The 27,719-nt window shown below is 39.5% G+C and overlaps 1 protein-coding gene across 9 annotated transcripts; it reads right to left on the reverse strand.

Moving 5' to 3' along the window:
• Positions 1–1,724: 1,724 nt before the first annotated feature.
• Positions 1,725–27,354, reverse strand: yy1b (YY1 transcription factor b). 9 transcript variants are annotated; one of them, XM_087296550.1, is made up of 6 exons: positions 26,722–27,354; positions 24,676–24,832; positions 20,809–20,841; positions 20,602–20,662; positions 16,202–16,383; positions 1,725–3,419 (listed from the first exon to the last, which is right to left on the reverse strand). In XM_087296550.1, exons 1-6 carry the CDS (start codon positions 27,224–27,226, stop codon positions 3,353–3,355), a joined length of 1,005 nt encoding a protein of 334 aa, XP_087152676.1. In that variant the 5' UTR covers positions 27,227–27,354; the 3' UTR covers positions 1,725–3,352.
• Between the last annotated feature and the right edge of the window lie 365 nt (positions 27,355–27,719).

Genomic DNA, 27,719 nt, shown 5'->3' on the forward strand with positions numbered 1-27,719 from the left:
ATCCAATAATATAAAATATAATAAGCAGCGCGGTGGCGCAGAGGGTAGCACATTCATTCACTTAATAATTTACACATTCACTGATTCATTCAATCTGATATTAATTCATTAATTTGGTTATTATTTCATTCAGTTGTTATATTATTTATTCTTTCATTCATTTTTTTAATAATTTGGTTATAGTCAAATTTAGTCTTTTAAGTTTATTCATTTTTATTGATATTTTTATTTTGCTCAGTTATTCATCCATTCATCAGTTTACTTATTAATTCATTCATGTATTCATGCATAACTCACTTAATAATTGATTCATTTATTAACTCATTTAATCAGATATAAATGTATTAATTTATTCAGTGGCGGCACGGTGGTGCAGTGGGTAGCACAATCACCTCACAGCAAGAAGGTCTCTGGTTCGAGTCTCGGCTGGGTCAGTTGGTGTTTCTGTGTGGAGTTTGCATGTTCTCCCCGTGTTGGTGTGGGTTTCCTCCGGGTGCTCCAGTTTCGCCTACAGTCCAAACACATGCGCTATAGGGGAACTGATCAACTACACTGGTAGTAGTGTATGAGTGTGTGTATATTAATGTTTCCCGGTGATGGGTTGCAGCTGGAAGGGCATCTGCTGTGTAAAACATATGCTGGATAAGTTGGCGGTTCATTCCGCTGAGGCGACCCCAGATTACTAAAAGGACTAAGCTGAAAAGAAAATGAATTATTGAATCATGTAAAATATTATTAAATATTATCTTTATCCTTTATTCATTCATTCAGTCATTCATTTATTTATTTTCCTTCAACTTTTAGTCCCTTTATTAATCATGGGTCGCCACAGTGGAATGAACCTTCAACGTATCCAGAATATGTTTTACACAGCGGATGCCCTTCCAGCTGCAACCCATCACTGGAAGTCTCCATACACGCTCATTCACACACACACACACACACACACACACACACACACACACACACACACACACACACACACACACACTCATACACTACGGCCATTTAGTAACGATTTTGTAAATGATAACAATGGTCCTAATGTATAGGCTCCACATATTGATCATTTTTTAATGGCAGTTGTGTTAACATTCAATATGACACAATCACCAATTGTTACAGCTCTGAAATAATCTGACAACAAGCAGGAACTGTTCATAGACCAATGACATTGCCATATTAAAAAAGGTCTATAGTGCATGTGTTTGGACTGTGGGGGAAACCCACGCCAACACGGGGAGAACATGCAAACTCCACACAGAAACACCAACTGACCCAGCCGAGACTCAAACCAGAGACCTTCTTGCTGTGAGGCAATCGTGCTACCTACTGAGCCACTGTGACGCCCACTTTATCCTTTAATCTTTAATAAATAATCAAATCCTGTGATGTGGTGACTATTGCGGATACACACATTGCCATATCAATGCTCAAACCATATAATGCTTATCCCTATTCTGAACATTAACCACATCAAAATACTACAGGTCTTATCACATTCTGGGAATTGATCGTCAAGATCTGCAGTGTAAATGCAGCCTGTTATAGCTGAAGAACATGAAGATACGATTACAAACGAACAAGTGAAGATCAGGCACAAGTCAACACTCAGAAAACAGCAAACACAGATGTGTGAACAGCAGCTTTGGTGTCTGATTTAGTTCTCTCTCTGTATACAGTTGCTCAGAATTATTTGTATTATTTTTATTTTATTTGGGCTAGAATAAAAGCTGTTCTCAATTGTTTTAAAGCCATGTTAAGCTCAGTATTATTGGCCCCTTCAGCAATATTAGTGTTGGATTGTCTCCAGAACAAACCACTGTTATACAATGACTTGCCTAATTACCCTAACTTTACCCTAATTACCCTAGTGAAGCCTTTACATGTCACTTTAAGCTGAACACTAGTGTCTTGAAGAATATCTAGTCTAATATTATTTACTGTCATCATGACAAAGAGGAAATAAATCAGTTATTAGAGATGAGTTATGAACACTGTTATGATTAGAAATGTGCTGGAGAAATCTGCTCTCTGTTTAACAGAAATTGGGGAAAACAATAAACAGGGGGGCGAATAATTCTGACTTCACCTGTATATATGAGATCTGTCAGTGCTCTGCTCTCCATACCTCTAGACACATCTCATGCTGCCGATTGGCTGAAGGTGTGTTTCGGGACTCGCTCCAACACTGTGGTCATTTTCAGATTTCCCTTAAGGGAATTTTCCATTCTCTAATTTTGCAAACATATTGAGAACGCTAACTGTGAAAGTTCTCTGAACCGGTGACAATTAAATATATTATAATGTAATTTAAACATCTAAAGCCTGATTCAGACCACACAGACAGATCAGCAGATTCCAGCATCACAACAAAGCGTGCTCAATCAGCAAAAACAAGCCGAGACGAACGCAAACACACACCAGTCGGGGAAACACACTGATCCAGCAGAACATCAGAATTATCATAGTCATCGTTTTCTTTTATTGCTCAGAAAGAAATATAATTAACCTCCTTATCACATTCTAATTTACATTGAAATAATCCATCAAGCCTTTTCGTAATATCACATAACAAGTGCTACATGTGAACACCAAGATGTCCATGCATGTTAAAATTGCACTTCTGCACCAGCTGAGTAGGAGAAACGCTGATCTGATGATAGAATAACTGCTCCTGAACTGTGCTGTGATCAGCTGGAGTGAGTGACCTCTGCACTTCATCAGTGTGTGTGTGCTGATCAGATGATCTGTCAGATATAAATGTGTGTGTGTGTGTGTGTGTGTGTGTGTGTGTGTGTGTGTTTGCGTCAGTAATGTTGTTCTGCAGCTCTCCACAGTTGCAGATGTGAAATGCTGTTGTGCTGATTGTAAAAGGCCTCCGTCAGTCTGCATCACAGTGCTTCAGTATTCTTCATCTATTATTATTATTCCCTCCAGAACTGTCTTGATCATGTGTCTGCGCTCTCTTCTCACTCCTCCAGAAGCCTCCACATTCACCGTGTTCACTGCGTTTGGTCTTGGTGTTCAGACTCATTTATTAGTGGAGAATCCCCACAGTGCAGCAGACCCCACTGCTCTCAGTCAGATGTGTGCAGGAGCTGATGGAGACGCTGATTTGTGCTCTTTTATTGTGATGTTAGAATCCCCCTCTTCGTCTTTGACCCATATAGTGTTTACATCATTATTATAAATCGGCTGCTCAGCACATATTTTTAAAGGAACACCAGCAAATCTGAGAGGTTGAGCTAAACGTGCTCCTGCAGAGACGAGCTGAATGTGCTGATCAAGCTGAACGTCTGTCTCACAGCGCTGAAGACGCTCATTATTATTAGACGTGTTAATCCTGGAGTCAGAGAGAGTCGAGTTCTTGAGTTTGCTCAAAGAAACGAGCAGAAGATGAAGGCAGAGCAGACACCCTGCGCTTAACACACACACACACACACACACACACACACACACACACACACACACACACACACACACACACACACACACACACACACACACACACACACACACACACACACACACACACACCGGGGGAAACGAGTGCTGTTTAATATATTGGCTGGGGCGTAATTTACAAAAATACCTGAAGGGTAAATCTAAGCCCTATTGGGTTTGTTTGTGTTACAGTTCCTCTCACTTCTGTCTGCATGTGTGGATTCAGATGAGAATAACATTTCAGAGGGTGAAATGTAATACCTTTTGAAGACCTCTATTAAAGGGTCATGAAACACCAGAACACATGTGTTGAGCTGTTGACAGTGGTATATGTGTCCCACACTGCTAAAAACACTATTAGGACACCTATATCTCACTAAAAAGAGTAAATTGGTTGTTTTTGCGTTATTTCAAGCAAATTCGTACTTCCGGTTTGAAAGTAATTTTTGAAGCTGCGTCACGGTCATGACATAATAGCGTGTATTCCAGCGTGCAGACTGGACGCCTGTGCCAGAGTGTGTCTTATTACGTCTTACAGTGTGATGCATTAATGCATGAGTAAGGCTTGGTTCAAACCAATCAGCGCGCTCTATTGTGCAACTTCATTAATATTCATTACTGTCACAGTGTTTAGACGGCAGAGACGCCACGTTGTGTTGGCAAAACAAGCGTGAAGTGTTGCTTTTATAGTTTGCTGCAGTGAAGTTTTGTTTTCATTTTCTCTCTGTGAGAGCTCAGCTGGAGTCACGTGTGGATTAACAGTGTACGCGACGCTCTACAACAATAACTTACGTGTCTAAGGAGGAACATTGTTTACCTGAGAGCTGTTCTCATCTGCAAACGCTGAGATACGGATTCGCTTGTAGTCTCCTCTTAATAAAGACGTGGCTCTAGTTGCTGGTGATTGTCCTGTCTCTACAGATTTGGTAAGTGAGTGACCAGTGCTCTTTGTTTATTCAGTTTGTTCGTATCACACTAAGTTAACTATTGCACCGAGTGTAAACATGTTAGCACCACAACCAAACTTTAACCTCGTGCAGGATTTTTACCGCATTTTGTGACCGGAATAACACACGCGGCTTTCTGACGCTACCTGCCGTGTGCATCTAAGTTTCCGGAAAATGCAGAGGGTTTTTTTTCTCTGATTCGCCGTGCGGTATCAAACATTGCATGAAAAATACACGCTTAGAGCAGATCCTCCAATCAAATATCTCGTTTGTCGTGAGGGGCATGTATGAATTCCCTGAATGAAAGAGCCAAACTGCAGTTAAAGTCCACCATTTAATAATTTGGCAAAAAATTCGACTACAGATGTCCATGTAAACACAGTCACATTCTCCCCTGTGTGTGTGTGTGTGTGTGTGTGTGTGTGTGTGTGTGTGTGTGTGTTTGACTCTGAAACTCATCGTGTGCCCAAATAGACACTCCCACACCATCCCACTTTAGTTCCTCCGACACTCCCCCCTAAACAGAGCTGGACACGCCCACTTTTCAGACTTTTTCCAAAGTAGAGGTGTGAAAACACCCTGCTGAAACAAGGGGGTTTCATGGCCCTTTAAGACTCTTTCAATACATGGTAGGACCTCCTTGCCACTTTAGGTCTGAACAGGTAACATAAACGACATTTTAAATATATTCACTAAATACTGATTGTAAGAAACTAATCCTAAACTAAAACATTATTCATATACTTTATAAAAATGTCAATCCAGAAGCTTTCGCTTATAGAACAGCAGAAATAATGGTGCTGCCTTGAGTACTGCAGTTCAATTCAATTCAATTCAGCTTTATTTGTATAGCGCTTTTACAATGTAGATTGTGTCAGGCAGCTTCACATAAATGGTCATAGTAACTGGAACAGTGTGGTTCAGTAACTGGAACAGTGTGGTTCAGGTTTTAGTGTTTAAGTTCAGTTCAGTTTAGCTCAGTTCAGTGTGATTTAATCATTACTGAGAGTTCAAACACTGAAGAGCCAATTCATCGATGCGTAGCTCTACCAAAGTAAACAGTAAACAAAGCAGTGTACATCCAACACAGCAGGACTTCATAAACTACACAGCATCCAAAAGTTTCAAACATTAGCATTCAACTATAGTTATACAACTGTACAATCAAAATAATGCAAAATTTACTACCTTTTTAAGGGCCTTAAATTTCTCTAAATTGATTAATCAACATTTAATACTCTTTAAGACCCTGCGCACACCCTGTACAGGTGTGTGTGTTTTACATGTGGGCATTGCACAAGTGTTGACATGTTCAGGATGCATGGATTGTGTATAGTTGTGGAAAGTAAAACATGTTAGTTTAGTGTTTCACCGCTTCACTGCCATCATCACTGAAGTTTACTTCACTGTTTTTAATTAAATCCTAATCTAATCATGATAAACTGTATGTTGTTGGAAAGATCTAGGTCTTCTGAATACATATTTTAAGACTAAAATATATTAGATTAAAATATATTCACTGTCACCCTGTTTAACCTGTGAGAGCGTTTACGCTTACATTTGTATTAATCAATAATTTTGCAGTCTATAAACACGAAGCAATCATTACAAATTAAACTATATATCATTTGAAAGCTGTGGAATATACATTTATATAACCTATTTCTAAATTAGCAATAATATATATATATATAAAACTGAAAAGTTATATTCTTTGGTTTTTAGGGTGTGACAGATCTTAAAATGTCTTGGTAATGCATATTGTCAGTTTCACAGCACAGCTGTGTCTATTGTCTAACGCTAAATGGTCAAGCCGGTCAACTGGTCGGACGGGTTCTGTCTCCAGATCATCATTTGCACACTGTTTTTATGCTAAAATGTATCGTGAATGGGTTTTTATATGCTGGTGAGATCGGGGCTGGAAAGGCAATTTACCCTGCCGACAACAACACTTCATTTGCATGCTTTGTTTTAGACTGTGCCCACCTACACGTGTCAATGTCTGTAAAAAATGCATTAAAACTGAGTGTCTGCTGTCCTAGTCCAGAGTTCTTTAGATGACGCCGCAGCGACGCTGAGCTCTTCTTATTAAAGGATTCTGCTTTGAAGATACCCGAAAGTTCTCCCTGATTTTTGTCTTGGTTTGAATTTCACACCAGTTGTGGTGCCGTGACCCAGACTAGAGAAATGCACAACAAAGCCTAATGTGTCTAGTTGTCAAATCTGGTGACTGATTTTTGATATATTATATTAGAAACAGTTGTTTGTTAATATGCGACAAAATACAGCGTTGTATTAAAGCATTACTTTGCTACAGCAATCAACATGCAAACAGTGTTTAATGCAAATCAGATACCACCAAACTGACCATACTGTAGAATTTCATGTCTACTTTACAAATGTTAAAAGTATGAAAAACAAAACAGTTCATATTCATCAAAACATACACAGAAATAGAGAACGCCTTTGCGTGGTCACTAATGTAAACTGCATGGCCACAACATCTTACTGCAAGCTCATTTATTAAGATATCAACTTTCAATTATTCATTCTCCTTCAGCTTAGTTCCTTTATTTATCAGGGGTCACCACAGAGGAATGAACCGCCAACTATTCCAGCATGTATTTTACACAGCGGATGCCTTTGCAGCTGCAACCCAGTTCCAGGAAACACCCATCCATACTCTTTCACACACTCATACACTATGGCCAATTTAGTTGATCAATTCCCCTATGGCGCATGTGTCTGGACTGTGGGGGAAACCCTCGCTAACACTGGGAAAACATGCAAACTCCACACAGAAACACCAACTACCTGAACTATCTGAAGTTACATGTACTCAAGACTAATATGAGATGAAGCCAAACGGGCAGGATAAGCTCAGTTAATTATGCATGTTTCTGTGCTAGCGTTCTGAAGACGAGATTAAATCAAATAACAGAACAAACATTACTTTAAAAGCACCTTGACAGAACTTGTTTTCATTTCACTGTTGCTTTGTTTATTATTAACTCCTGCATATCATTATCTGACTATCTGAGGCTGATAATCTGTTAAACCTGTTCTGTTATCATCATGTTTTCATCATCAGTGCATCATAACAGCTCTTAAATAAAACCCAGCTGACAGCAGAAGATGAGAAGTTTGAGAAGTGATGATGAAACGGCTGCTGCTTAACTCACGAGCTAATTAAGGAGAGCTGATGAGGACAGCAGATACAGACGTGATGACCGACTCGACTCTACATCTGCATACCTGCACAGAGAAATTATACACAAAGAACCAGAATATGCAGAGAAGCAATTCCAAGAATATGCATTATTAATGGAGGGAAATGTGCTCTGAATGAACATCCTCGTTAATATTGAATGTGATTACTCCTTCTGAGAAAGTGACTTGATGAATGCAAAAGACCTGAACAGGAGAAACTCATCTGCACGTCTGCTTCAAACCGGCTTAATCCCTGATTAATTACAAACACAGTCACTGTTCTTATTTACACTACCCCTCTAATGAATGCTGGATTCTGATTGGCTGATGGTCACTGAGAAGTACCAGAACAAATCAATTACTGTTGTTGCGTTTCCATAGCAACCGTAGAATCACCACAACTGGTCAATTACTATAGTTGTTACCATAGCAACCGTAGAATAATCACAACAGATTAAATACTATAGTTGTTACCATAGCAACCATAGAACACCACAACAGATCAATTACTGTAGTTGTTGTTACCATAGCAACTGTAGAATCACCATAACAGATTAAATACTATAGTTGTTGTTACCATAGCAACTGTAGAATCACCACAACAGATCAATTACTATATTTATTGTGTTACCATAGCAACAGTAGAATCATCACAACGGAATAAACACTTTGGTTGTTGTTACTATAGCAACCGTAGAATCCCCACAACTTATCAATAACTATAGTTGTTGTTACCATAGCAACCGTAGAATCATCACAACAGATCAAATAATAGTTGTTGTGTTTCCATAGCAACCGTAGAATCACCAAAACAAATTAAATACTATAGTTGTTTTGTTACCATAACAACTGTAGAATTACCACAACAGATCAATTACTATAGTTTTTGTTACCATAGGAACTGTAGAATCACCATAACAGATAAAATACTATAGTTGTTGTTACCATAGCAACCGTAGAATCACCCCAACAGATTACTTCAAAGTAAATCGGGTGTAATGTATTGTCATATTCTAAACGTTTGTTCAGACTATTGATTATGCTTCAGAGTAAACAATGTCTGGTTCTGCAGGAAGCGATCAGATGACTGCCACATAAATCGACCAATCGCAGCTCTAGTTTGTTTATGGGTGTGTTTAGAGCTGTGTGTGTGTAATAATAGATCAGCATTAAGCAGACGGAGTGTGGTGGAGGAATCTTGTGCTCCTGCTGGTTTATTTTAGTGCCGCTGTTGACGCCTCTGAGGGACTGAAGAAGATCTGCGCAGCGCTGCATGTCTCAGTTTCCTTGGCAACATATTTCTGCATGTAAAAGCCCATGGAAAATGCAGCAGAGCTCGCAGCCAACACACACACACACACACACACACAAAGCAGCACATCTGCATGCAAAACATGATCCGGAGCAATGCAAATGCACTGAAATATTAACATGAGAAAAGCGTACCATAAAGCATCTGAAGCGTCCCTGCAGAAAGCACTGTATTCCTCATAACTGTGTAAATGACTGCAGAAATGATGATCTGATCGTGTGGTCGATGTTGACCAGAACACATCCACTGAAGGATTTACTTACAAAACACATCCACACAGTCAGCAATTTCACAAATAATTGCAAAAAAATAAAATAAAATTGTTGTTATTCATTCATGTTCTTTTTGGCTTAGTCCCTTTATTAATCAGGGGTCGCCACAGTGGAATGAACCGCCAACTTATCCAAGCATGTTTTACATAGCAGATGCCCTTCCAGCTGCAACCCATCTCTGGGAAACATCCATACACACTGATTCACACACACACACACACATTCATTTTCTTTTCGGCTTAGTCCCTTTATTATTCTGGGGTCGCCACAGTAAAATGAACCGCCAATTTATCCAGCACATGTTTTACGCAGTAATTGCCCTTCCAGTTGCAACCCATCACTGGGAAACACCCATACACATTCATACACTACAGAAAATTTAGCATACCCAATTCCCCTATAGCGCATGTGTTTGGACTGTGGGGGAAACAGGAGCACCCGGAGGAAACCCACGCCAACACGGGGAGAACCTGCAAACTCCACACAGAAATAACAACTGACGCAGCCAAGGCTCAAACCTCAGACATCTTGCTGTGATGCGACAGCGCTACCCACTGTGCCACCATGTGGCCATATTGTAGTTAATGCAGTAAATAATTTTTTTTTAAAATAATAATAATAATCAACAGTACATTTATAATAACTATAAATAAATATTTTTTTAATTATACCATAGCTTTGCTTGTGGTAACGTACTAAAAATGTACAAATAATTGCAAAAAATAAATCCTGTAGTAGAAAATCTTCTTTTTCTTAGTATATTTACATATAATATCTGCAAACCAAAAATACAGTACATCTAAAATGGCTTGAAACGGTTTAATTTATTTGTGTTGTATTTACCTAAATTGTTACAGCCTTTGCTTGTTTTATATTGGTTTATTTATTTAATGCGATTTTATTATATCTGATATTTGTAGTTCTTTAAATTTAAAGGCAGATGAAAATAATAGTTTTCTTTATGGTAAAGTGGTAAAATGTACAAACAATTGAGAAAAAAAAGTATAGTGTAGTGATTGTAGTAGAAAAGTTTATATATATATATATTACATTTTACAAAGAAAAAATGATTTAATAGCCAGTGCATTTAAAATGACTATAAACATTGCTAAGAAAAATACTTTAGTTATTGTAGTAAAGAAGTTTTAATAGAACATTTTTACAGAGAAAAAACTAAATAAATACACAGCAAGTATATTTAAAATAATAAATAAAGGTGAAAATAATAGTCATCTACAGGTCTGTGTGTGTTAGAATATCAAGGGAAAGTCAATAATCTGTCTTAAAAAGTGAAACTTGTGTGCTGTTATTCCACTACACACATAAATATTTTAAGCCTTGATTTGATTCAGTTTGAATGATTCTTCTTCTTATTATTATTATTATTATTAAAGATGACAAAAACTCAAATCCAGTATTTCACTAAATGTGAACATTTCTTGTATAAATATAAAACTAAATAAAACTAAAAGGATCTTAAACACAGGTTGGCCTTCTGAAGTGTGTTAATGTACTGTATAATGTCCTCAGCACTTTGTTGGGCCTCCTTTAGCACTAACTACAGCATCAAGGCGGTGTGGCATAGAGGCGATCAGCCTTTGATGCGGTTGAGGTGTGATGGTAGCCCAAGTTGCTTTGCACTGCATTTCAGGGTCTCTGTTCCCTCATCTTCCTCTTGACTATAGCCCATAGATTTTCAATGGGGTCAGGTGAGTCTCCTGGCCAATTAAGAACAGGGATGCCATGATCCTAAATCCAGGTACTTTGGACGCTAATAATTCTGACTTCAACTGTACATATAAGATGACCTGTAGCTTTAAATATTAAGGTAATTTCCAGTCTGTCCAGGTCAGACCCTGAGGATCATTATTAATATAGAGCAAAATCTCTGAGGAATATTTCCAGTAGCTTGTTCAATCTGTGGCAAGAAGGATTAAGGCAGATCTGAAGGCAAAAGGGGTCCAACCTGGTACTAGTGAGGTGTACCTAATAAAGTGACCGGTGAGTGTAATCGAGAATAAAAAACTGTTTAGGTGCAAAGATTTTTAAACACCAATATTGCATGAATTATTATCATGATAATGAGTATTTTGGACATACTGTGCAGACACAGTTAAAATCAAAACTGATATTAAATCCAAAGCCATTTGATTAGCAAACCTAAAAGCATCAAAAGTAATGGTATACGCTAAAATCAGGCCTCAGTGGTTGTCTCGAGTGTTTTTTATTGTTTGTACTGCAAAAAAAGAGAAACCTTTTAAAGTTTTTGTGCTCTTTCTAGTCTAAAAATATAAAAATTCTTAAATAAAAGTATTTTCTAGACAAGTAAAAAATGTCAAAAAATGTGGACTTTTTCATAAAACAATTAAAATAATCTGCCAATGCAGCGAGTAAAGTAAACCTATTTCAAACAGAAAAACAACAAGAACCATATTGGCAAGATTATTTAGCCTTTTTTAAAGAATAAAATGATTAATTTTGACTTATTATTTCTGAAAATGAAAGAAGAAAAAGCTAAATGAAGGCTTTGGCGTGGCCTAGTCAAAGTCCTGACCTGAACCCAATTGAGATGTAGTGAAATGACCTTGAAAAGACAGTTCATGCTGGAAAATCCTCCACTGTGGCTGTATTACAACAATTCTGCAAAGATGAGTGGGACAAAATTCCTCCAATCATATTTACAGATTGATTTATAAACAGTCAAGCCCAAAATTATTCACACCCCTGAAAAATCCTGACTTAAAAGAAGGGATGCTCTGATTGATTGGCCGATAATCACATTTAGTGACTCGATCGTTACTCGCTGAGTGTTTGTGTTATTTGGAGATGAGCAAAATATTTGAATGACCTTGCATGTATTTAGGCCTTTTTACACGTAAGAGGTGAAAGTTCTGTGTTTAATAATATTGCAAGTTCACTAAAACCTGGCTGAAAATATTTAGAAAAAGTTACAAAATATATTTTTAACATGAATATTTAATAATATAACTTCTTGTAATTTACTTATTACAATAAACAGTACTTTATAGACCTAGTTCCTCTTAGTAAAGAAGTAATTTTAACCTCTTCTGCATCAAATATGAGCTGCAAACTTTTCCTTGATTGAGACACGTAGAATTTTTCTTCCATCATTTGCAGCGTTTCCAAATTGCATTGTTAGTCTTATGATTGTACTGATGATAAACACTTATAACTGTTATAGGAAAGGCATTTGAGGGATTGGCATCCTTCCTGTTAGGTAAAGAGAGGTGATCACTTAAGTAGTATAAATAGGGGGGAAGTGTGTTTTATACATTGTAAAGCTTACAGAATCGGTACTCTGCATCCGCTGCTTCTTGTACATTGACCAATTGCCTTTTGGCAGAAGCCTGGATCAACAAAAACCTTGTTGGTGAAATAAATGTGACAGAAATTACCAGAAATATGAATAATTTCAGGCTTGACTGTATATATAATACTCAGTTTGACATATATCACACATATCCCATCACGATTCAGACTGATCAATGTTAATTTGACTTCATGACACCAAAACAGATTTAGGTGACAAAAGCTGACTTTTTCCCTCTTTAATTGCATTTTGCTGAAATACAGGTGAGGTGTGAATACAGGTGTGAATATAAACAAAGGACAGTCGATGCTCAGACCTTCACCGTACACTCTCTGAAGAAGAAAACAAAGACAATAATACTGCAGGTGTGCTCAAACACAACCACTGCATCTTTCCCATCACACACACACACACACGCGCACGCACAAACACAACTCATTACCCATGATGCATCACAGCCGGACCAAACCACAGAGCAACACAAGCAGACAGAGTTACAGTGATAACTCCTGAAATAAGTGTACAATATGCACACTGGAGAAACACCAAATTAAAAGATATGATGCATGAAGAAGAGCACGCTGCAAACATGCGTTCGTTTAGACTTTGTGTCTCGTTTCTAGTCCAAATATCTACAAATCAGTCAGCATCATCTGGACCAGCACAAACTACAGTGTTGTTTCCAGCAATGAGGAGTCCGAATGAAGCAAGTTTCCCCTTAAAATAAGCAGAACACTCTTGCTTTCAATCTGAGATACGTTTATTTCTCTTACCCAATGATCAGATTAGTGTTAGCGTTTTGCTCACTTCTGACTCATCATATCTTGTCTAGAAAACACTTCTGGATTTAAGAATGTTTGGATATTTGGACTGGAAACAGGACAAACTCTAAATGAAAGCATGTTTGCAGTGGATTTAGAGACTGGAGGAAAAGTGGAAGAGGAAGGAGCGCTCGGCTCCTCATGTGTGTGTGTGTGTGTGTTTATAACAAAGGGGTTTTCCTTTAGTCTTTTTCAGTCCCCTGTGCTCCTCCAGGTCCTCTTGCAGAGCTCCAGCACACACACACACACACAGAGAGTTCACTGGTTGTTTTTGGCTTTGGCGTGTGTGAGAATGTGTGATTTGAGGTTGGTGGACTGAGCAAACTTTTTATTGCATCCGTCGAAGGGGCAGACGTAGGGCCGGTCGCCGGTGTGAATGCGCACGTGTGTGCGGAGGTTAAAGTCCAGAGAGAAGCGTTTCCCACAGCCCTCAAACGTACACTAGACCAACACACAGAAGCACAGAGCTGTTACACACACAGAAGAGGCCTCATTACAGACATTACAGAGCTTGATCCTCATAAACACCTCCTCTACACACGGCCATGCTGCGCTCACTGAGCAGATGACTTTGACTGCCCGGATGGGTCTGTTCTGCTCTAATTGGTCGGACAACTCATCTCTGCTTTGATTGGTCGAATCACTGCTCTGATTGGTCAGATTGGTGAAATGGTTTTGCTCAGTCAAACGACTGTGATCTGATTGGTCAGATGAATCCTCTCTGCTTTGATTGGTCAGATGGGTCCGCTCTGCTCTAATTGGTCAAATGGGTCTCTGATCTGATGACTCATCTCTTCTCAGATTTGTCGAATGACTGCCCTCATTGGTCAGCTGGGTCTGCTCTGAATAGTCAGATGAATCACCTCTGCTCCTATTGGTTGAATTACTCTACACTGCTCTCATTGGTCAGGTTGGTCCACTCTGCTGATTGGTGAAATGGTTTTACTCAGTCAGATGACTGTGCTCTGATTGGTCAGATGACTCATCTACTCTCTGATTTGTCGAATGGCTGCTCTTATTGGTCAGCTGGGTCTGCTCTGATTGATCAGATGACTCATCTCTGCTCTGATTGGTCAGATGACTCTGCTCTGATTGGTCAGCTGGGTCTGCTCTGATTGATCAGATGACTCATCTCTGCTCTGATTGGTCAGATGACTCTGCTCTGATTGGTCAGCTGGGTCTGCTCTGATTGGTCAGATGACTGCTCTGCTCTGATTGGTCAGCTGGGTCTGCTCTGATTGGTCAGATGACTCTGCTCTGATTGGTCAGATGACTCTGCTCTGATTGGTCAGCTGGGTCTGCTCTGATTGGTCAGATGACTCTGCTCTGATTGGTCAGCTGGGTCTGCTCTGATTGGTCAAATGACTCTGCTCTGATTGGTCAGACTGCAGTACTCTGTTATGATTGGAGTGTGTTGGAAATGAAGGCCTCCTTGTCCTTCAGTTACTTTCTACTCTTTCGAACAGTGAAGACAGCACTGCATTGATCAAACTTCAGCTTTAATGTGAGGATGAAACACTAGAAGGTCTGCAGGATGTTTCTCAGTCGCACATTTGATTTAGACTCTACAGTTAACACTGAGCACACATCACAAGCAGACATTATTAAGAGTTTGTGGGGAAAATGCCATCTTAATGAACAAGGCGGCTATATTAGTGTACAGCATCAATTCTCTTCAGTGCTCAGTTCTGCAGACTCTGCATCAGACGCATTTCTTATTTGTGCCAATCTCATGCAGATAAATCCAGGACTGCTGAATACGCAACTGACCGAGCTCTCAATTCTCCTATTGGAAATAGCGGCTTTGTAAGAGTCAATCTAAATTTAAAAATAAATGATTTGTCTTCGCAATAAAAGCTTCTGAACATCTACAGCACAGATATACTGTGTTTTGAGAGCAAAGGATGTTGTTCAGCCTTTTAACTTTAGGACAGAATGACTGATTAACCTTGATTTAAAAGCTTTGCAGCACTTTTACATTCACAAACAGCAGCATGAGACACTGCACGACAGGTATTACTCCAAACACAGCACTCCAGTTAACACTAAAACAAACTCAATGCCTCTATATATGAGCTGCACGCTGAGTAAATAAATAGCTTTATTAGAATATGGAAAGAACTTTTACCATTATGAATCCAACATACTTTAACTGGAGAAACAACACATATCTGCTGTTAAAGTAAAGATAAATAAATCCATCTCCAATGACAGATGCTTGATCATGTTCTAATGGTAAACTCTCAAGATGTATAACAGTCACCCACTTTGCTTATCCATTTAATGCATCTTGATTTAAAGGGTCAGTTCACGCAAAAATGAGAACTTTCCAGATTTCTTAAGTGATTACAATGAGTACATGTTCATTTTTGAGTGAACTAATCCTTTAAAACTCCTCAGATTTTTGCACCATTGAGGAGTTATGAAGACAATCCATGTTTTAGTTATATTACAGTAAGGGAAGTGTGTGTGTGTGTGTGTGTGTGTGTGTGTGTGCTACTTTTAGAAAAATGCATTTCTCTATTGTTTTTTTGGTCAAAAATGTTAAATTCTTTTATTAAAGCTACCTGCAATCAAGTGAGGATAAAACATGAACATGCAAAAATACACTAAAATGCTTTTATTTTATTTGCTTGCTTCTTAAATCTGTTATACAATATAATATGCCCATATATTCCAATCAGAAAGTAATCTGACGGCCATTACATTAAGGTGAAAATCATCTGAAATGCTGGTGGTGACAGCTTTGACATTTAATCTAAGCTTTTTTTAATTATATTTCAGTAAAATTAGGGCTTTGAAATATGTCTATAACTTAACCAGCCGTCTAAAGATCATTTCTAGACTCCTGTTTCCTCAACAGCAGTCTGAATGATGGACGTACCTGAAAGGGTTTTTCTCCGGTGTGCACCAGCTGATGGCGCTTGAGTTTGGAGCTCTCCACGAAGGCCTTCCCGCACTCTGCGCACACATGAACCCGCGGGCCGTGAGTGTGAAGGTGTTTCCTCATGGCTGAATTATCCCTGAACATTTTACTGCAGCCCTGTCAGAAACACACACATTAGAGCCCTTTTTACAAAGCAGATCATGTCAGAGCAGGTTAATAGATGAAGATATGATGAATATATGCTGTAGCTCTAGTACATGAACACTCACTCAGTTAAGTTTAGCATCAATGTCACCAGGGCTTGACTCAAACTTTTTTGATCACCAGCCACTGTGGCTAGTAGATTTCCAACACTACTAGACACTCGCCATTTTCACTAGCCACACTTCTGTTGTTCGGAAAATATTTTATACGCATAAATTTGACTTTAGCCCCTTTCACACAGTGATACCGGTAAATATCCGGAAAATTTCCGGAAACACTTTACCGGTATATTCAAAAAAGCGCTGTTCACACAGGCGAGGACGTTACGGCAATTTTCCGCAAAAGAGCATTCACACATCCATTCCAAAATAGCGGAAAATTCTGACATCATTCACCACAAATGAGCTTTAAACGGCTGCGCTTGTGTTTGTAAACATTTGACTAAATTACAGACTCTGTGGATGATCAATATTGTGAACAACTTTCGCAGGATCACTTTCGCATGTCGAGATGTTCATAATATGTGCGTGTGCAGGTGCTCACAGGCTGTTTCACAGGCACACGCAAAGCTTGAAGGTAAACAAACAACGGCTTATCATAAGCATCTCATCGATGATTATTTACACAGTTGAAGAACATATAAACGTGATCTGACTAACTTCTAGCAGCTAAATGTGTCTGGAGAAATATTCAAAGGCTTTTATTCTCATAAACCGCGCGGACGTGAATGCGTCTGACTGTTGTGATTGGCTAAAGCAGACGTCTCACGTCAGCACGTTCTAGACGTGCACGCGCTTATTACGGCAATCTTCCTTCTGCATTCACGCAAATTGCCGGTAATGTTACAACTTCTCTTTCCGGAAAATAGCCAGAACGAATTTACCGATATTTTCAAAAGGACCTGTTCACACATACAACCTTTGTACAACCTTTTCCGAAAAGGTCTGTATGAGTGAAAGGGGCTTTTGACATGCTAAAATAACTTGATTTAGACCTTGTGTCCACAAGCCTCCTCGTTCATTTAACTTTTCTTGTTGTGTATGACAGAAAATGGGTTGTGGTTTCATAGTGTCGCATTGCAATTATTCATTATTTCACATGACGTTTCAGGGCTCCAAAATTAAAGATTTACCATTTACATTTAGTCATTTAGCAGACGCTTTTATCCAAAGCGACTTACAAATGAGGACAAGGAAGCAATTTACACAACTAAGAGCAACAATGAATAAGTGCTGTAGGCAAGTTTCAGGTGTGTAAAGTCTAAGAAGGAAAGTTTTAGTAAAATTTTTTTTTCTGTAGTACAGTTAGTGGTATATCCAGAGAGGCAATTGCAGATTAGGAAGGGAAGTGGAGACTAAATAGTTGAGTTTTTAGTTGTTTCTTGAAGACAGCGAGTGACTCTGCTGTTCTGATGCAGTTAGGGAGTTCATTCCACCAACTGGGCAGATTGAACGCGAGAGTTCGGGAAAGTGATTTCTTCCCTCTTTGGGATGGAACCACGAGGCGACGTTCATTCACAGAACGCAATTTTCTGGAGGGCACATACATCTGCAGAAGTGAGAGCAGATAAGAAGGAGCAAGGACAGAAGTCGCTTTGTAAGCAAACATCAGAGCTTTGAATTTGATGCGAGCAGCAACTGGCAGCCAGTGCAAACGGATGAGCAGCAGAGTGACATGTGCTCTTTTAGCTTCATTAAAGACCACTCGTGCTGCTGCGTTCTGAAGAGTTTGAATTTACCAAATTTATCTCTGACCACACCAGAAATTTAAAAAATAATTATTATTTCTCAGCCACAAAAAAAGAAAAATGTAGCTGTACACATGCACTTTTTAATCAACAAAACTTTTCTTAAAAAAACAAAAAAACAATTGAATTGCAAAAAATAATTATTGTCATGCATCTAAAACTATGCACAGTCTGTGTTACGACTAAAGGCCTCATATCACCAGTTAACTACACGTAAATGAGGAGTTAATCTTCTATTAAAACAATAGCAATGTATATAAAAAATGTAACAATATTAACAAAAATAAAGCAAAAGAAAGTAGGTGAAAAACAGTGTGTGATAATGAAAGGATGATCACTCGCATACGGTTAAAGGCTCGTGCACAAGAGACGTTTTTTGCTTATGTTTTCCGTTGACGTTTAACGCCTCGTGACAAAAAAACGGGCGTCACTGTGAACGTGCACACCAACGCCCAAAACAGCAGCGCAAAAGCGTCATTTTGAAAAAAACGCCACATGCTTTTTTTGTTTTGTTTTGATACGCTGCGTCAAAATCTTCACCAATCAGATCAGCACTTTTGCTCATGTGCACGGAGCTGCTGAAGTTACAGTAAACAGCACTTAGTGGCGCTCAAGCCCTAAACTGTCAATGCGAGCGCACATTGAAGAAGATGCCCAGAGGGATATGAACATGGAGCTGCTTATTGCTCTGCTGAACAATCATTTCTTCATCGCTAGAGCTGCTGCTTGAACCATCCATGCTTGTTCGAGTCACCAGTAACTTTAACAACAAACGTGTGAACTTCCTCTCCTCCTCTTCTTGTGTTATAAGCGGATGTCAGAAGCTTAATGTTGTGGAGCGCCATCTAACGTCAAAAGAGGAATTTTGCATACTCTTCAGCTTGACGCCAGTGAAAAGCGCTTGGCTTTGAAAACTGAAAGTCTCGTAAAACGCTGACGATAAACGCAAACGAAAAGCGTCCTGGTGTGTAGGAGCCTTAACATTACTGCTTAAAGAATGGTTAAAGCGAAAACAGCAACCTCTGCTGCTTACTGCTTACAAAAAGACAATCAAAGAAAAAAATCTGGAGCTCTTGAAAACAGCAGGACTGTGGGTCCATGAGCATCACTTATGTCCAGTCTATTTCAAAGAGGACCGATCGCACTAGTTGTGTTTTTGCTACGGTTGCTTATGTGTGCGCGAGTGATCATCCTCTTATTCGCGATTTACCTTGCCTCTTTTTGCTCGAAGGAACACAATTATTTTGGTCAGTTGTGCTGCTTCTTCATTCTAAGATCACATTTGCATGTCACACTTATTTTCGAACTCTACAATCTAAAACTACAATTTAAAAATTATTTTCAACCAGCCAACGTGGTTAGTGGAAGTGTCTGTCTAATCCGCCACAGCTGGAATCTACCTGCATATTGCAAGTGTAAGTGTCAAGCCCTGAATGTCATCATTGAAGATCAGTTCAGTTCAGTTGTCACTGAAGAGAAACTCCACCAACACAAACATTTTATAACTCACAAACATTCATCTTCACAATTCACCAAAACAAAAAGCTGATATTTCCATCACCTGTGTGCTATTGCATGTGCACAGCAAAAATGCTAATCTTTATAGTCCAAATATCTAAATATTCTACAAAACAAGCAAAATAATCTTATTTCAAAGTCAAAACAAGATTATTTTGCTTCCCCTATGGGCAGATTATATTGCTTGTTTTAAAGGTGACCTATTCTGACACTGTAAAGGCGTCTCTGCTGTCGCTAGAGTGTGTGTGTGACTCAGAAGTTTTCTAACTCTCTGAAACTGACCCTTTCAGGCTTTGATCCTAATTGTGGCGTTTTGGTGACTGTCGCTTTAAATGCAAACGAGATGGTGCTCTTTTCAGAAGAGGGCGGAGCTACATACCTGTGCGGCAGATTAAAAACTCTACTGGACAGACTGCTGTTTATGCTAATGAGATGGAGAGATGTGCACTAATGGGCGGGGCTTTCCCCCTCTGATGACACGTGCAAAGGGAGAATGTCAATCAAAGTGTTTCAGCAGACTGTGTTCATCAAGCCTGATTAGAACAAACACAGTTCACTCATGTTTACCATTAGAGGCTGGAGATGCTCACACACTGCTGTGCTTAAACCCTGCATAAAAGTGATTTTTGCATAATAATTGGTGTACTTTGACTCATTATTTCTGACAATAACACAATATTTTTTGCTAGTCTAGAAAATGCTTCCTGATTCAACAATTTATAGATATTTGGACTAGAAACAAGTAAACAACTCCAAGTAAGAAAGCATTTTTGTAGTGTGCATATGTGAGCTGAAATCTGGTCGTCTATGAAACCCATTAATACCAAAGTGCTCGCTACATGACATATTATTATTATTAATAAATTGTTATGACATAAAAAACACAGAAGTCACAGACTCTTCACCTTATGTGGACAGGCTATGGTTCGAGGAGCATCGTCCTCCTTGATCTTCTTCGGCTTCATTCTAGGCACAATAACAATCAGCGTTACCCAGCATGCCCTGCTTCAGAACACATCCACCCGTAACCCATGGTGACCCAAACCCAGCCTTCAGTGACCCATAAGCCGCTCATTTGACCAATGAAAGAGTTTCTCCAATCTAAGACTTACCGAGAGAACTGACCGCCACTGTTGCTGAAGGGGCTGAGAAATAAAACAACTAACAGAGTAAATGTCATGTCAAAAACATGCTGCGCAAAAGCAGGAGACGAGGTGAAGGACGTTCACTCCGAGAACACCACTATTACAGTGACGCTGTCGTTCAGGTAGACTGAATAATAGCAGTGCCATGGCACACGATCAAACACATCTTCAGCAGGTTAATCAGAGTTTCTGTCTTCATTAGTCTCCACACTGCAGCTGCAGAACAGCATACAGAATATGAACTCTGAGACAAACTGTCTAATATTGATTTCAATAATAAATAGTGGTGCAACGGATCCAAGATCTCACAGATCGCATCACACTATGGTTGTTTTAGTCACAGGTTGGACCATTTTTTTGGATCAGCCAGAAAAGAGATGAAACAAAAGTCATGTGCTTTCAATTTATTACAGAAAGAGCACTGCGAGAAGCTTTTGGAACGGAATCCTGTAATTTATAAAAATAAAATGAAGAAATGATCAGCTGAATAAAATAAACTGTAAAATATTGAGTGCTGTGAAAAACTCACTGTTATTCCTACTGTTGCTGATAACGCTAAATGTAGAAATCTAACATCATTTCTACTACACGTTTATTTTAGGCTCTTCTTCAATAAATGATTCAGTTATTCACTCATTAAACTTCATGTTTCATTGCTGGATGATCATTTCTGAAGAATTATTCAGTGGCAGATTTTTCATAGCCCCCTATTGGTTGAGTAATGTTACTGCTGCCTTCAACTTTCATTTTAGAGCGTCAAGTAAAATGCATGACGGTGATTTTAATCTTTAGAATAAACATCAGTGGTTTTATCTAAACACTAAACTGTTCTCCCAGTACTTCTGTGTTATTTGACTGCGTCTAAAAAACAACGTACATTTTCAGATTTGAATGCAACAATTTGAGGGATTAATAAACATATGCAAATCAGCATCATTTACAAGTGATGTTGCGTGGGTGTTGAGATCCTGATCTTTTAATGATTAATCGTGCAGCTTACACTGAGTACAATAATGCAGGTTAAACAAGCAGTGACAGAAAACACCGTTAATAACCCAGCACATCCCTAATAACCCAGCACAATGTCTTCTGTCATCATTATATATTTACAGGAAAGCCGAAATGCTTTCATACATGTGGTTTAAATAATGCGAGAGGTGATCTCTCTGCAAACGTTACACATTTAGGATTAATCTACATGTAAAAAAAAAAGCCCTTTGTGTTCTGAATCGTGGGTTGTGATCTGTACGGATCATGGTTTAACCGTGATCCTTTACACCTCTAATAATAAATAATGCTTAACTTCTCGTAATAATTCACTTTTGATGTGAATAGTAATTTATACACTGCCGTTTATTAAAACAATTTTTGACGGATGGTAATTACTCTGTCTGCACTGAACTTAGTTAAGATAAAAACTGCTTCATTTGAGGAAAACCCCTTGTGCATTGCTGAGACGTATACTGAAAATCTATTTTACCATTCGTGATGTGTGGAATCTGGCCAAATCAATGCAAACACACCACTGAAAGAGAACAAATGATGAAGTTTCTAATGTTGGTCAGTGCTGTGTTGTACTAATATTGTGTTACAGTAATTTTTTTTTTTTTTACAACTTTTTAGTAGTGCAATTCTTGAAAAGCATGTTCTTAAAATCATCTTCCTGAAATTAAGATAACTGCTGAAGCTACAAACGCTGGTGTGGAGACTAATATATTTACTGTTCTCAGTGTGAACGAGCCTTTACCGTCTCCGCTGATCACTGCAGTGAGGAGAACTTCAAGATGAATACACTAATTAACTCAAGCAAAGGGACTAAGACATCTTTTACAAACAAAGCACTAAACATCAATACAAAATAGATTTCTCACAGGAAGTACACTGAAGCGATCTCTGCATCAACAAAGATCACACACACACACACACACACAGGGTCAGAAATGAACAATGTTTGTATTGGTGTGCGGTGTCAGTATCTGAATTACTGTGTGTTGTAGGCATGGGCCGGTATAAGTTTGTGACGATATAATAACCTTGCATAAATATATCACAGTTTCACGGTATTGTGTTTACTGCTCTAAAAGGTTTTCTTTTTAAATGTCTGGGTAAAAAACAAATACTTTTCCCCCTTTTGAACACAGTATATTTTAATTTGAGAAACATTTAAAATATTTTGGAGCAGTAAAAGTGTCAGGCTAAATGAATTGGTAACACTTTACAATAAGGTTCATTAGTAATGCGTTTACTAACATGAAGTAATCATGAACAACACTTGTACAGCATTTATTAATCATAACTGAACATTTACTAATGCATTATTAACATCCAAGTCCATGCTTGTTAATATTAGTTAATGCACCATGAGTTACTAACAATGAACTACTGTATTTTCATCAACTAACGTTACCTAACATGAACAAATTCTGTAGTAAATGTATTGTTCATTGTTTGTTCATGTTAGTAAATGCATTAATTAACATTAACTAATGAACATTATTGTAAAGTGTGACCAATGAATTATTGACTTCTGCGGTCTTCATTTGTTTAAATTAAAACAGCATCTTTCCTGCTGGAGATACTGCTGTCCTAAAAACAACAACAAAAGCGTAAATAAAAAAATCATACACGTAACTTAGGAAAGGTATGCAGAAAATTGATGGTTTTAAAAGCTTGACTTTTCCAAACCGCGGTATACCTTGAAAACGGTTATCATGCCATAGATAGTGTGTTGTCCATTGATGTGTACTGAGAGGTGTTCTCTGATCAGTCAAAATAAGCCTGAGTTTCAGCAGCACATCAATCTGCTGATCCACTGATTCTCAGGAAAGATGGGGCTGCACTGATGAACAGATTAGACGAGGGCTGCACAATACATCGTTTGAGCATCAATATTGCAATGTGTGTGTCTGCAAGAGCAACATCGCAAGATATGCAATGTTGAGTCGTGATTAAAGTAGATCAGAATCCACAAGTCAAAACACATGAGATTTATGGAGAATCGAACCACTATAGAGTGAAAATGTAACATTTTCGTGTGTTTTTAAGGCCTGTGTGAACATTTTAATAGTTTAAAGCATATTAAAAGATATATTTTATTGAATACTGTTAGATTCTCCCCAGAAAACCATAACATTTGCTCCATTGTGTTTATTTTTTTAATATATTTCTTTATGTTTACTATATGTTCACCATAACTTACATAAAATATATTTATATTTCACTACTATAGACAATCATTCCAATCAATCTAAAGTAATGTCTTTCCAGAGCTATTTCAGGCATGTGGCGAAATTTAAATTGCCAATATACATTACGGGGAAAAATACAGCCATGTCAAATTTTTCCAATATCGTGCAGCCCTAGATTAGACTCATATTTGATCAAGTTTGCATCATTTTCCTCTTTATAACTGAAGCAGCACTCATAGTGCGTTCACACCTGACACACACCTGCAGGAACAGATCACACACAGCTCTAAACCTGGGGAATTACAGCTCTCTGCACCACATTTACAGAGCTGATTCATTTCTGACCCTGATAAACACACACACACACATGCACATAGACAGACGCATGCACACACACACACACTCATAAGCAAAGACACAAAGAAATGCATGTGCACACATGCACATATGTGCACACACAAACAGACACACAGGCATGAACACACACCCACTCGAGTATGTGCACACACAAACATGCACAAGCACACACACACAGACAAATTAAGATATGCACAGTCATGTGCACAAACTTTCATACATGCTGGCACACACACACACACACAGTAGAGCGGTAGTGTTGTGGGTCAGTGTGCGCGCTGTCTCTGACCTGGCGAACTCCGCCAGCTGTTTGGGGTCGGACAGGTCGATGCCTGGGATGCCGCCGGGCGGGAGCTTCTTCCCGGTCATGTACTCGGAGTAATCAGGCGGAGAGTTTTCCCCGATGACGTGCTCCTCCACCTCATGCTCCAGCTCCTTCTTATCATCTGAAAGAAAGCATGAAGCGCTTCAGTGGATGATGAGGATCTACAGCATGGCTCCATCACTGATCACAGCACTCTGCCTGTCACAACACATCATCTTTATTCTGTAATACAAGGTGTGAGAAATTAATCTGATGTTATTCTGACCATTTACACCACTGCTTATGAGTATACAGCAGCATTAATATTGTAAATCTAATGTAAACAGATCTGGGGCCTCATGTATCAACGCTGCGTACGCACAAAAACTTTGTGTACGACAGGTTTCACGCTCACGCTTGGATTTACTAACAATGAAATGAACGTGGGAATGTGCGCTGGTCGACGCCAACTTCATGCCTGGCGTACGTGCGCTCAGTTTCACGTTCATTTGGATGTACAAAGAGAATATGCCTGGAATTCGGCGTACGCAGTGTTTCATATCATACATCTGAATTTTTTACACATTTACAGCTTTGTGCGTACGCAGTGTTTTAGTTTGATTTCAACGCAAGTCTTTGTACACGAGGCCCCAGATGTTGTCCACATTTATGCAAGCATGATGGCCGATATTTCGATAATGCCTCAGCAAAAATAGCTGACCTCATGTCCATGTATAGCTCAATTGATCCAATGATTGATTACAAGGCATTGTATAACCACAACAAACTAGCCCAGTAGCACTAGTAAACCAACTCCACATTGTTTAACCACAGTAGACTACTCCCACAGTGCTAGTTAACAGACTCTAATCTGGCTCAACAACACTAATATTAGTTAACAGACTCCACATTGTATAACTAGATCTAACTAGTCCCGAAGCGCTAGTTAAAACTGTTAAACATCTATCAGCACTGGTTAACAGACTGGTTATCCACAGACTAAACCACACCAGACTAACTGTTACTCCCACAATACTAGTTAACAGACTCACCATTAACAAACCAAGCTAGACCTGCAACATAAGGACCCAAAATTAAATACACCAGTGTCCAGACTAACTTATTACCACATTACTGGTTAACAGACTTAACAATATTTAACCACACCAGAGTCCAGACTAACTTATTACCACAGTACTAGTTAATAGACTTTACAATATTTAACCACACCAGAGTCCAGACTAACTTATTACCACAGTACTAGATAACAGACTTTACAATATTTAACCACACCAGAGTCAAGACTAACTTATTACCACAGTACTAGTTAACAGACTTTACAATATTTAACCACACCAGAGTCCAGACTAACTTATTACCACAGTACTAGTTAACAGACTTTACAATATTTAACCACACCAGAGTCCAGACTAACTTATTACCACAGTACTAGTTAACAGACTCCGCATTGAAACAATACCAGACTAGTACAGAAGCACTAGCTAACTAACTTTACATTGTATGACCACACAAAACTAGTCCAGTAGCACTGGTTTACAGACTCTATACAGTTTAATACCACCAGACTGTCTCCACAGCACTAGTAACCGACTCATAATCGTTACCATTATCAGACCAAGCTAACCTCGCAGTACAGACTCCATGTTATTTAACCTACCTTTCCAAACTAGTAGCACTAGTTAACGCTCTTTTACCGCAGCGGTTCCGCGAACTCTTCAGTATCAGCCGTTAAAATAAACGGATAACCGTCACACTTGCTCATATTTTTGAATCCAGAATGGCGCGCGCGGGCTCAGCTCAACCCGCGGGTCTGTTAAACGGTCGCTTTTCGCGGCCTGCACACACACAGCTGCAGCGCACTCGCGCCATCTTCCAGCCGCGCACCGACGCCATCTTTACGGGCGGCCATAGTGGACTCGGGGAACATGGCGGCGCCCATCACCAGCGACAAACATGGCCTCCGACCAAAACAAAAACACTCGGAACGAGTGCAGGAGTCTGCCCACTCACCCGACGCCCACATGGTGACGGAGAACTCCCCCTCCAGAGTCTTGATCTGCACCTGCTTCTGCTCCCATTTCCTCCCGCTGGACTCCGCCGCGCTCAAGTAACTCTTCTTGCCGGTTTTCTTGCCTCCCGCTGCCGCCCTCCGTCCCGCACGCCCCCCGGAGCTCCTGCCCGCGACCGTCAGCAGCGTCTGGCCGATGTACTGTGCGTCTGCGCCGGGTGTGGGCACCGGGATGAGGATCTGCTCCTCGAAGGCGTCCCCGCGCAGCTCCGCGTCCTCTCCGACCACCTCCTCGCGGGTCTGCAGCAGGATGACGCCCGGTTCCCCGTCCCCGGTGTGCAGCGGCTGCAGCGCGATCATGGCCGGCTCCTCTTCGTCCTCATCTTCATCTTCTCCGCCGATGACGGTGGTCTCGATGGTCTCCACCTCGATCTCCTGCAGCTCCACCAGCTCCGCGGGCACCGCCGCGCCTTCCGCCTCGATGTACAGCGTCTCGCCGGACGCCATCGTTAACCGTGTGCCGCTGTCACGGAGCGGTTCCGTACACGCACTATTTCCCACACACACCCCCTAACCCGCGCACACACTCCGGTGTACAAACAACTGCTCCAGCGATTCACGGCTCCATGCGCACTGCCGCCACATCTCGCGAGAACAGAGTAAAGATCCACGGCTCTATGCGGACCGCGTCCAAATCTCGCGAGAACACAGAGTGTAAACAACAGCTTTACCACTCTTCTCTTCTTTTCAACTCATTAAACTTGTTAACGTGTTAAAAGCCCTACATTCGGAACCTGTTTATATGGATTTATTACTATAAACAACTCTATAAACGCTAATAAATGTCACTAGTAACTCGTGTGTGTGTAAATGTGTTTTATATATGTAATTAATATATAAATCATCCATATTTATTAGATTATCTGTACTTTTTAATATAAAAAATAATAATTATAAGCAAAAAGTAAATTAGTTTGACTGTACAATATTACATACAGTT

The sequence above is a fragment of the Danio rerio genome, chromosome 20, assembly GCF_052040795.2.
Source record: "Danio rerio strain M-AB ecotype USA chromosome 20, GRCz13ab, whole genome shotgun sequence".
NCBI lineage: Eukaryota > Metazoa > Chordata > Actinopteri > Cypriniformes > Danionidae > Danio > Danio rerio.

Bases quoted from the DNA above. Each gene is read 5' to 3' on its own strand.
- yy1b (XM_087296549.1), bottom strand. From the start codon at position 27,226: ATGGCGTCCGGCGAGACGCTGTACATCGAGGCGGAAGGCGCGGCGGTG. The intron at 24,833-26,721 runs GTGAGTGGGCAG...GCTTTCTTTCAG, and splicing joins CGTCACCATGTGGGCGTCGG to ATGATAAGAAGGAGCTGGAG. The intron at 20,842-24,675 runs GTCAGAGACAGC...TTTATTTCTCAG, and splicing joins CAGCTGGCGGAGTTCGCCAG to CCCCTTCAGCAACAGTGGCG.